At 43.9% G+C, this 12,296-nt stretch overlaps 2 protein-coding genes across 2 annotated transcripts in view; one reads left to right on the plus strand and one right to left on the minus strand.

The window, feature by feature from the left end:
* Positions 1-2,840, minus strand: part of LOC135398860 (uncharacterized transporter B0285.6-like) — a 16,554-nt gene extending 13,714 nt beyond the window's left edge. Inside the window, exons 1-2 of the mRNA XM_064630385.1 lie at positions 2,729-2,840; positions 2,520-2,663 (exon numbers count right to left, since the gene is read on the minus strand). Of these exons, the coding sequence (XP_064486455.1) occupies positions 2,520-2,663; positions 2,729-2,749 (165 nt within the window). The 5' untranslated portion in view covers positions 2,750-2,840. The remainder of the gene's footprint in view (positions 1-2,519; positions 2,664-2,728) is intronic.
* Positions 2,841-5,110: 2,270 nt separating this feature from the next.
* LOC135398866 (laminin subunit alpha lam-3-like) overlaps positions 5,111-12,296 on the plus strand; it is a 76,296-nt gene continuing 69,110 nt past the window's right edge. The window contains exon 1 of the mRNA XM_064630397.1: positions 5,111-5,257. Coding sequence (XP_064486467.1) covers positions 5,158-5,257 — 100 coding nt within the window. The 5' untranslated portion in view covers positions 5,111-5,157. The remainder of the gene's footprint in view (positions 5,258-12,296) is intronic.

Raw genomic sequence — 12,296 nt, forward strand, 5'->3', positions numbered from 1 at the left:
GTTGGTAAGTGCGCTGCACGTGGGCAGTTTACTTTCAAATATCTGCTTACTTATCATTAGATTGCTCTGGCTGGCTAGCACTTTTTTCGTGTGTATTTGTTACCGTGTTTCCTGTGTGCATTGGTTGGTATCATGTGTACTAATCGAGCTATCAGTAGCTTTAATTCACACTTTTCCCCGCGTGTTGGTAAGTGCGCTGCACGTGGGCAGTTTACTTTCAAATATCTGCTTACTTATCATTAGATTGCTCTGGCTGGCTGGCACTTTTTTCGTGTGTATTTGTTACCGTGTTTCCTGTGTGCATTGGTTGGTATCATGTGTACTAATCGAGCTATCAGTAGCGTTAATTCACAGTTTTCCCCGCGTGTGGGTAAGTGCGCTGTACGTGGGCAGTTTACTTTCAAATATTTGCTTACTTATCATTAGATTGCTCTGGCTGGCTAGCACTTTTTTCGTGTGTATTTGTTACCGTGTTTCCTGTGTGCATTGGTTGGTATCATGTGTACTAATCGAGCTATCAGTAGCTTTAATTCACACTTTTCCCCGCGTGTTGGTAAGTGCGCTGCACGTGGGCAGTTTACTTTCAAATATCTGCTTACTTATCATTAGATTGCTCTGGCTGGCTGGCACTTTTTTCGTGTGTATTTGTTACCGTGTTTCCTGTGTGCATTGGTTGGTATCATGTGTACTAATCGAGCTATCAGTAGCGTTAATTCACAGTTTTCCCCGCGTGTGGGTAAGTGCGCTGTACGTGGGCAGTTTACTTTCAAATATTTGCTTACTTATCATTAGATTGCTCTGGCTGGCTGGCACTTTTTTCGTGTGTATTTGTTACCGTGTTTCCTGTGTGCATTGGTTGGTATCATGTGTACTAATCGAGCTATCAGTAGCGTTAATTCACAGTTTTCCCCGCGTGTGGGTAAGTGCGCTGTACGTGGGCAGTTTACTTTCAAATATCTGCTTACTTATCATTAGATTGCTCTGGCTGGCTGGCACTTTTTTCGTGTGTATTTGTTACCGTGTTTCCTGTGTGCATTGGTTGGTATCATGTGTACTAATCGAGCTATCAGTAGCTTTAATTCACACTTTTCCCCGCGTGTTGGTAAGTGCGCTGCACGTGGGCAGTTTACTTTCAAATATCTGCTTACTTATCATTAGATTGCTCTGGCTGGCTAGCACTTTTTTCGTGTGTATTTGTTACCGTGTTTCCTGTGTGCATTGGTTGGTATCATGTGTACTAATCGAGCTATTAGTAGCACTAATTCACAGCTTTTCCTCGGGTGTTGGTAAGTGTGCGGTACTTGGGAAGTTTACTTTCAAATATCTATTTACTTATTATTAGATTGCTCTCGCCGGCTGGCACTTTCTCGGTGTATTTGCTACCGTGTTTCCTGTGTGCATTGGTTGGTATCATGTGTACTAATCGAGCTATCAGTAGCTTTAATTCACACTTTTCCCCGCGTGTTGGTAAGTGCGCTGCACGTGGGCAGTTTACTTTCAAATATCTGCTTACTTATCATTAGATTGCTCTGGCTGGCTGGCACTTTTTTCGTGTGTATTTGTTACCGTGTTTCCTGTGTGCATTGGTTGGTATCATGTGTACTAATCGAGCTATTAGTAGCACTAATTCACAGCTTTTCCTCGGGTGTTGGTAAGTGTGCGGTACTTGGGAAGTTTACTTTCAAATATCTATTTACTTATTATTAGATTGCTCTCGCCGGCTGGCACTTTCTCGGTGTATTTGCTACCGTGTTTCTTGTGTGCATTGGTTGGTATCATGTGTACTAATCGAGCTATCAGTAGCTTTAATTCACACTTTTCCCCGCGTGTTGGTAAGTGCGCTGCACGTGGGCAGTTTACTTTCAAATATCTGCTTACTTATCATTAGATTGCTCTGGCTGGCTAGCACTTTTTTCGTGTGTATTTGTTACCGTGTTTCCTGTGTGCATTGGTTGGTATCATGAGTACTGATCGAGCTATCAGTAGCGTTAATTCACAGTTTTCCCCACGTGTAGGTATGTGTGCGGTACTTGGGCAATTTACTTTCAGATATCTGTTTACTTATCATTAGATTGCTCTGGCTGGCTGGCACTTTTTTCGTGTGTATTTTTTACCATGTTTCTTGTGTGAATTGGTTGGTATCATGTGTACTAATCGAGCTATCAGTAGCGTTAATTCACAGCTTTCCCCGGGTGTTGGTAAGTGTGCTGTACTTGGGCAGTTTGCTTTCAAATATCTGCTTGCTTATCATTATATTGCTCTGGCTGGCACTTTTTCATGTGTAATTGTTACCGTGTTTCCTGTGTGCATTGGTTGGTTATCATGTGTACTAACCGAGCTATCAGTAGAGCTAACTCACAGCTTTTCCTCGGGTGTTGGTAGGTTTGCGGTTCTTGGTCCATTTGCTTTGAATGATCTGTTTACTGATCATTAGATTACTCTGGCCTGCTGGTACGGTTAACGTGGGAATATTTCGAAGTGGCTCTACACATGACGAAACTGAAATGGGCTGTACGTACCTGCGAACGTGCCAAGAGTAGGGGTGTGAGTAGCAGGGGCGCAATGTGTCCGCTGTAAAAGCAGGACGCTATGGTCCGTTGCCAGGGTGATGCTATCTTCTGATGCGGACCAGCCTTGTCCACCTTGTTATTGGTTGCTTCCAGCTAACGGAACGTACGTCATCGAGTTAGGCAAATTACAATCTCATAGGTAAATATATCTCTCTTACCACAACCACTTTCGGAGGCATCTTCGAGGCACACCGGCCGAATCAAAAATATTTCTTTTTTTCGCAGACTACGTTTATGGATCGACAGAGCGGACGGAAACCTCGGAATCAAATCACGTGCTATCTTCTTCTTCTTCTTCTTCCACCACTAAGTACAATCTTCCTCACAGATACTGGCCGAGATCCGAGATCCGTGATCTTCGACCTCCTTCAGGTGTGCTTCTAGTCTTTTTCTTTTGTTACTGACCTTTCAGTTTGGATGTTTTTGGTGTTTAGTTGCTCGTAAGTCACCGTCTTCTACCCTGTCTCGTACTTTGTGTGGGAATCGTCCGCTCTTTTGGACCCCCCTCAACTGTAGCTTGTACCGTGCATATAATGTTGGTAACACGTGCAACGAATGCACACGTTGTGAAATGTAAATTCTGACGAATATCGAGCATTGTTCGTTATAACCGGAGTCGTTATAACCGGGACCGATTGCACAAAACAAGCAACGGGGTGGGAATGGTTAGTTCACGAGTACAGGGAGAGTTTTGCTTTGAAGTAGGAGCAGTGGACGATTTTACAAAGATGCGCGCGCCACCAGGCGCGCGGCGCGGGAACTTTGAAGGATACTGCTTCGTGTCCAGTCATTCGTGTCGCTGTGCTTCGTTATCGGGAACATTTCAATGAAACCGCCGCTCTTCGGTATGCACATAACTGAATAGACAGCCATAACATTTTGCGATACAATACACGTCGATGTCAGCACATGTGTCTCGCTGCCCGCATATAGTGACAGTCAGACGCTGTCACTAGTGTCTATCGTGACAGTCAGTCAATCGACATAGTCGCTTATAGTGACACCTGTCACCGAACATAATCCACACTCTCCCGCCGTGCAGGGTGTAGTGGGCACCTGCTTCAATTTTTGCACACCGTTCTTCAAACAATCCTGAATTCGCGGATCTCATACTGCAAAATGGATGCATATGTTTACCTTTCATGCACATAAGTTTGGGAGGACCTCGATATTCCCGGTTGCGAAATCCCCGATCTTGAAATTCAGGGAAATTCAAGGAAAATCAAGAAGAATTCTCGATTGCTTCGAACGATGACACGCCGTGTATAAAAACACGACATCATACTATATTTAACCAATCACAAATTCGCGGGTTTTCTACACCTGTCCATGTCGTATTAGCGAACGAAAACCATATTTTAGCAGCCGTTAGACTTAGCAAGGCGTGTTGTGTCGTGTTTGTGTCGTGTTTGTTTTGTGTCGTCTGTTTTTCGTCTTTTTCCCAGTCTCGGGTTTTCGTCATGGATCTTAGCAAGGCGGACACGACGGAGCAGCGTGTTTGTTAGTTTATTATTAGATCAGTCAAAGTTCGGTGTTTGCATTCATGCCCAGGTTAGTCTAAGTTCGCCGTTGGCAGATTCCCGCGCGCGACTGCGCGTTTTATAGTCAGATAACATTTATTTACGGTACAGTTTATTTTGGAACGGGGATTACGACCACTTTATTTCGAGGTACACCTCCATATAGTTGGTGGTATTACATTTGAATTAGTCACCCTCGTTGCTTCCACCAAAAGCGGTTCGTTCGTAGTACGATCCGGACTTCGGAACTACTACGTCGTTGAACTCACGTGTGTACCCGTCCGCAGTTCAGTTCGAGACAGTATAACTTTCGCTTGAAGAACAAGAAGACAAAAAGTTATCATAGTATTAGGTAGTGATGGCCAGTACCTGATTGTAGTTAAAAAGTAGTTATCAACTACTTGCAGAAATGTAGTGGCAACTACTAGTTAAACTACTATTTGGAGTAGTTAACTACAGTAGTTAGGTTACTGATGGCGCCAACTACTTCCGATTTTGCCGCAAGCTTTACGGCACGGTTGTGCTTCCGACTTTTACCTTGAGCTACTTGTTCGACGAGAACGGAGGTGCAGAACAATTGTGCCGTGCATGCGTACTAAATCTTCACTTTTGTCACTGCTTGTGATTCATATTTAGGTGCCCAAGAACACTATAGAATGGGATTGGTGTTGATGGACAACGTTAAGTAGTTATAGATGTAGTAAAAATACATTGCAGTAGTTAAAGAAGTAGTTTTAACTACCTCCCCTGAAAAGTAGTTGAACTACTAGTTAAACTACTCCATCGCGAAGTAGTTAGTAGATAGTTAACCTACTGTAGAAGTAGTTAATGGCCATCACTGGTATTAGGAGCTTCATACACAAGAGTACCCAAGCGCTTCGGGACCCCAAAGTACCCATGTACCTCCATCCGCCAACTATGTAGGGAGAGCCAGGTCTGTCCCTAGCGCCCCTATACGGGGAAAACGTGACGGCGGCCCGCGCGGGCAGCCGTAGACCCGTTCCGAGTTTCGCGACGGCATTCAGTACGACTTGTGCGACTGCACAGGTCAGGTGTGCAGGGTAGCCATGGGGACAACCAGCAGGTCGTCCCTCGTTTGGCAGGTTATCATTAGTGTCATACTGTTCGCTGTGCTGCAAGTTACGGCCAGAGGATATACGCCAAAATGTGAGTGCGGTCCTTTCGTACGTTTATTTTTTTTTTTTTTTTTCCGAAACGTCCATTCCTGTGGTCAGTAAATGCCGACCGAGTTTCTTACAGTTGTGGCGTTATGTGGTATATGCTATGTTACGTTCCACGCTTAATTAACGTGATTTGTGGGCGTGTCTTCGGCGAAGCTGTCGTGATAGTTCATATAACGAACGATACCCGTATGTGTCTGTCCTCGACGAAGCTGTATCGCGTTGACCCGCGGCATTTTTCCAGTCTTGGTTACGTGTTTATATCTGTGAATGATTAATAATTTAATAATTTGAAATTATCTTTTTAAGTTTTATTTCGCGAGACCCGTTAGCATCTACGGGAAACTCGTAGTTAATTCGAATTAATGGGCCCAGCAACCTTTAGGAAGCTTCTCTTCTTTTTTTTTTTCGAAAGAGTTTTTGTGTGCTCCGTTTACTACAAATAGACTACTTTATAGTGCCTTATAATTAACGATCACTAATACCCTTCCATTGTCCAGTATTCGAAATACTGTAGCGTAATTGTCATTCTTTTAAATAAAAATTGCCATTAGTTCTTTTAAATATTTTTTTTATTAGAAGCAACGATATCTTCTTTTTCTTGCACTTCACCTCGCTACATTTTTCTTACCGATTATATGTCCACCTTATAGTAATGATCGTAATCGGGCTACACGAATTATAGCGCAAACGTTACTAGTATAGATCACAGTAATACCTTAAAAGGAATCCACAGGCATCCGCGATGTCCCGGCAGTGCACACGGTGATTCGTTTCGACACAAACGTACTTACTCGAGCGAAAAAATAAAAACATTTGTGTGCAACGGTGTCTGCGAATCATCCTTCGTCGGAAGCTGCGATCGTCGACGTGAAACTTGGACGTCAAAAGTTTGTACAGACGCGTTTGTATAGCTCGATGGAAACCATATGGTTTCTTCTGCATTTAGATAAAGGAAGGACCTTCGGTGGACCTGTCTGGGGGCGCGCCGCGTGTACATCCACCCACGTGCGGTTACGAGAGGACCATCTGTTGCCTTTCGTCTGGCTCTTCTTAAATCCTAATAGAATAATACTCCGAGGCATGAATGACCCTTCGACGTGAGGGCCAATGCAAAATCTCCAGATGGTATATACGAGATAGTTTATATAGACTGTATACGTTTCTCGAATAATGGATCCTGCTCCTTTTTCATGGACATTTCGATGGTTTCCCTTTTTTGTAAAGAAATCTTCCGTTTGGATTGGGTTGGCTTGGAGTTAAAAATAATACTACTACTAATATTGGTTCGTTCTTGTACCGAAACCTGTGTACCCTTTTCTAATGTCGTATAGCACAGTGAGGCGGTGTGAACTGTGTCGACAGCCATCTGGGAAGTCTGCCATAAATTTCCTGTAATATTATAAATTAACAACCTCTTATGAAAACACTCTCTGTATTTATACGCGCGTATATAGCTGAGAAGTATAACGCGTTATCTTGCGTTAAACTGCACGATATAATCACGGCTACTCTGCCAAATGCCAGATAACACACACTATACTAATCACAGCTACTCTGCCAACTAACTCTGCCAGAGCGCTTTTTTTTTTTTCAAGCTCGCGCAGATATGCTAAATGCCGCCCGGTGATAAGTTCTTCACAAATCAGGGTACTACATCGAGAAAAGCTGCGATCTTTGCCTCGAGCGTATTTAATATGGCATCATCTAAGCTAATGAGTAAAAAAGGGAATATGAAAGTGAAGTAAGCGTCCTAACTAGAAACTCTCGTGATGCATGGAATTTCGACACCATCCCCTAACCGATAGAGCAGGAAGCCAGTCCCGCATCGAGAGAGTTTGCCGTCTCACTGCGGAGGAGGTTCTTTTGAAAACCGGAAACGGAATAAGATGTTGCCAAACAAGGACCTCTCTATTACAGTATGAAGCTTTCACTCCATAATCCCCGTGCACACGCACGGCTTCAAACAGCTGTGTTTGAGCTAGCTGCACGGGCTCCCGAGAAATCCGTGCCAAGCTCTCAAAACAGTTCTTTGTTTTTCAAGAGTCGGAGGTTCTTATTTCCGCTACACCAGAATAAAAAAAACAGAAATTTCCTCCACTTTGAAAGCAAAGTCCGAACCGTCCTTGTTAAGAGAGCAGTAATATTCCTTTCCTACACTCTTAAAAATGAACTTCACCGCATAGCACGCTCCTAGCCAACCATAATCTCGAATGATATCGTTATCTGCCCTGATTTGTTGAAAACGGGAGGCGTACGCCTTTTTTGTGACACTTATGCTGTTCATAATTGTCACAAAAAAGGCGTACGCCTCCCGTTCTCAACAAATCAGGGCAAATAACGATATCATTCGAGATGCTGGTTGGCTAGGAGCGTGGTATGCGGTGAAGTTCATTTTTAAGAGTGTACCTGCTAAAAAGAGATCCATTTTCAAAATATGGGCTAAAATAATGCGTAATAATAAATAAGTAACGATAAAAAGACGGGGCGAGCTAAAACGGAAAGCAGATATTGGACAACGGGTATTACTGAAAACCAGCTCCCGTTGCATATAGTAGTTCTTACTGACTCCACTGACTATATCGACCCTATATTTAGCATCGTTCATCACCTCGTCATCAGGACACGTCTCATCCTGCCCCATTGTGCCTTGGGGTAGTGGGACGCACCTTACGTGGCGAATTTCCCCATTTATTGTCATTAATTTATTTGTTGTTGTTGTTGCATATAGTAGCTAAGATATGGCCGAGGTTTGAATCCCCGCACGGGCTGTGCTGTCCGGGGTTTTCCCTGGTTTTTCCGGTAGTCTTTCCAGACGAATGTAGGCACAGTTTCCCCTGAAGTCTGCCCAGGACGCATACTAACCTTCCTGTCCCCCACTCCTTCCTATATATTGTCCTATATCTCCATCTGTCCATAGTTGCTTCGCGGCGCTAACAAAGAATAAAAAAAAATACCTTACTAAAAACAGATATTGGACAGGTTCCGTACTGCCGTATTTTATGAAACCGGAAAGAACGGAAAAGGTCGAACCGGGAAAAAGGGGCAAATATTTCTGGTTCGAACCGAAGGCATCATCACCTTTGTTTTTGATATAGACGGACTAAGCGCCAAAAATTGCGGAAATGACGTCACACCTACGTGCACGGTCCTCCTAAATCGATTCCGTGTTAAAAAATTTTAACGACAAGGAAAGAAATTAGAAAAGAAAGCATATGCCTTGTACGGGCGTTGTTTGGTGTTTGTATGGGTCGACTATATTTTTTTCTTTCTCTCTCTCTCTTTTTCTTCTTCTTTTTTTGTCTGCTTTAGAAATACCTGTCTGCGAACGGTGCATAGTTTTGACACCCCCCCCTCCCGTTTCTCGAAAGTTCCCAGAATCAACAACTCAGGCTCTTTGAAAAAGTCTCTCCGACACTGCCCGAGGCCACACTTCTCCTGGGTCAGGTATATACTACGTGCGAACTCTAAACGCCGCTGCAGTTTGAGAAACCACGCTGAGTTGTTTGCGGCTCGCTTTTGAAAAGCATGAGGGGCGTATTTGTTTAAAAGGATTTTCGGAAACTCATTGAAGGCGGTGAAAAGGAGGGAGGGTTAAAGGCTTTCTGACGATGCCGGCCGACCACCGTGACGTCATGCGTGTCTTCTGTCTGTGATTGGCCGAACTGCGCGCCAAGTGAGAGGAGAGGTTTTTTTCCCCTGCATCCACTGCGCGGTCTTGGTTTTCCCTCGGACGCTGTAAGGCAAATATCGGTGCATATCTCTGTGAAGTCGGCCCAGGGCGCACCGCACGACCCCTCCCCCGAGCAACATGCTCCCGCATCAGTCAATCACAGAAACATTTTTTTGGTTTTGAAGGTCAATCTTACAAATGACTACTTTTTCGTGGTTCTCTTGCAGGTGTAGCAACATTTTATTGACACCGGAAAATGTTATCCTAAAAAGAATGCGTGGGGACTCGGTTTTTTTTTTTTTTTTTGCTTTTTGTGGTACCCATTTACCCAACACTCTTAAAAATGAACTTCACCGCATAGCACGCTCGAAGCCAACCATTATCTCGAATGATATCGTTATCTGCCCTGATTTGTTGAAAACAGGGGGCGTACGCCTTTTCTGTGACAATTATGAACAGTATAAGTGTCACAGAAATGGCGTACGCCCCCCGTTTTCAACAAATCAGGGCAGATAACGATATCATTCGAGATAATGGTTGGCTAGGAGCGTGCTATGCGGTGAAGTTCATTTTTAAGAGTGAAGTACAGCATGTCAGACGAATTCTAATGGTATGACAGGATCAGAATCTCGGAAAGCTCTTACTCTTTCCGTCATATCCGGACTGATAAAGATACGACCGCGGCGAGTGATTTGCTGCCAAATATGAACGCTCACAAGTTCAGGCGGTTCATAATCGGTGATAATTGTTAGCTTTACGTCGTGAGGTAATCACAATCACGATCGACGCCACTAGTGGTCGGTCTGTGGATTAATTTTCCTAATCTCAGCACACGACGGTGTGTCTAAGCAACTTGTACCCTGTCAAAAAAAAAAAAAAAAAAGAAATCAATACTGTATAACATACTGAAACTGCAGGTATACACGCGAATGATGTATTGTCGGTTAAAACATCAAGACGAAAGCGACGATAAACTATCCCTAACGAGATGACCGTTCTCTCTATCTTCCCCCAGAAACAAACCGTCTGCTGCATAGTCGCGGACAAGGATCCATACATCTTTCCTTGTCGCCGCGTTTCTTTCGTACATTTTTTGTTTTTCTGGAAGTCACCCTAGAAAACGAGAGGTAGAAAACGAAATACATACCTCGCAAGTCTGAACCCACCCCACTTGACAGAGACCTGTGGCGTGAGATTTGCCGTCTGTTTGCGGAGCAAATCGTGAGATGCCTTGCTGCCTCACGCAATATGTGCCCGCGGCAAAGGTCGCGCAAGTCGTTTTGTTTTATGCGTGATCTTTTCTGCGCTCGCTGGATGCGTGTTGCGCGGAGTTTTAGACAACCTTTCTTTCTTCTTTTTTCTTTTTTTGTGTGGGTTTGTGCTAGTAGCTTCTGGCGCATAAAATCTCCCGCTTGAGGTGAATGTATTGACCAGAATTGACAACCTTGTTCGTCCAGCATCGGGTGCGGAGTACGTGCTAATACTGCCGATAACACATTCATGTTCGGTAATGTTTAATGTTTATAGAGCGTTTTATCCACCATTGTGGTGAGTAAACCTCATTAGCTCAAGGCCTCATTAGCTTGAGTGAGTATATTTCGTTCGTCCCTCTTTATTCCTGTAATTCCACAGTCAGATTCGTTAATGTCATTAGCAGATGTCGTCTGCAAGTTTGTGCCTTCTCTGGGTTATCACGAGGTCGTCTAAAAAAAAAATATGAAAGAACGAGGTAATTTAATTATAGGCGTTTAATTATCGCACCTCACTACTCGAGTAAATATCTCGTTCCTTCTCAGGTTGTATCAGACGTAATATTATTCTTCCATATATTTATCTTCGTGTATTCCGTATTCGTGAAAAAAAGAAAGAAAAAAGAACTCTCCTGCATTAGTGACGATGCATGGGCGACTCGCGTGGGCGCGAGGCGGTGGCCTCTTTCCTACGTTGCCTTGTGGGCGGTCAAACAGGCTTTCTCTCCATACAAGGCATCTTTTACTTCACAGCCTCAGACCTATATGATAGTTTTGCCTGAATATGAGGCAACGTTATTGCTAACATGCCAGATGCATGCGTATGATGTAACCTTGTAAGCCAACAGAACGAAGGCGATCGTGCTGTGTCGTGCTTCCTATATGTGTAAACGTTCAATGTGGAAACTATACTCTAGTGGTCGTTTAAGATACTACAATGAAGTTCACAACAATATGGGCAAGACGAGGAATCAACATAGAATCGACGAGTTGGTCGTAGTTCATGAACACATAGACACTTTAGACATGAACACATAGAAACCTCATAATGATAAAAACGGTACCTTCTCAATAGTAGTGGCTCGTTTGTTCAGAATTACAAACACCTGAGGAGGTCATTATTAGAGTTACGTTGTTTGTATAGCCATTTGTAAGATGGGACAAGCGCAATACTTTCCCACATCACATTTCAAAAACAGTCACCAAACATTTAGGATATGTTGGAGTGTGTAGGCGGGGGTCTGGATACGTCACAGGTGAGCAGAGTGACGTGCTGCTTGTACAACTATATTCTCCCGTCAGCTTACACTTTTATCGATGCATTTTGCATCCGCCCCCCGCCTTTTTTTTTTTTACCTTATCTCCGTTTACATTCAGTTTTCAGTACTATGGAGTAGCCGACATCCGTATTTTTCTTTTCTTTTTTTTTCCCCCTTCCCTTCCAGTTTCGTTTTCTTGCCGCAAAATTTTCGCTCCGGCCTCCGGCGAAGTTGCAGACGAGATATGGTAGATGGCGCGGCGTCACTAATACTTTTCGTCGCTACCTGCAGATGGCGCCACTAATTCATTCTGCGCACGGTGCTCGCTCGAGTTGCTCGAGCCAACTCGACTCTCGAGTTTTGCTGTGAGGGATTTGGTACTACGGTACTGGTACTACTCAGTATTCATTCTCATTCTGATGCCAGCATTAGCTGCGCGATCACGCGTTTGTCGAATTATCGCTACTTGAATGTTCCCAATTTGTATATGCATTCTGTTTTCCTCAGAAACGTTGGTCTTTAGTGCGTGTTTAACTGTAGCTAAAGATAACTGTGAATGCCTGCCTGATTGATCGAGCAAATGTTTACTGAATGTATATCTGCATTCCTCGCGACTCTTCGGGTACACATTACACCTCACTAGCGACGTTGCAGCCTTTAGGGATTTCAAGGAAGCCATGGGGCTGGCTGTGCCCTACTTTCAGAAAACTAGGGGAATGTCGGAGACTGCAAATAGCTCCAAGCCACTTGCGTCCTGTCCCCACATCACTCAGCACGTTCTGCAACAATGGCGAGGTTAGGTAGCAATCGCAGTGACGGGCAAATCACCCAAAATTGTACTTA

Source organism: Ornithodoros turicata, chromosome 6 (assembly GCF_037126465.1).
Source record: "Ornithodoros turicata isolate Travis chromosome 6, ASM3712646v1, whole genome shotgun sequence".
In the NCBI taxonomy this organism is placed as follows: domain Eukaryota; kingdom Metazoa; phylum Arthropoda; class Arachnida; order Ixodida; family Argasidae; genus Ornithodoros; species Ornithodoros turicata.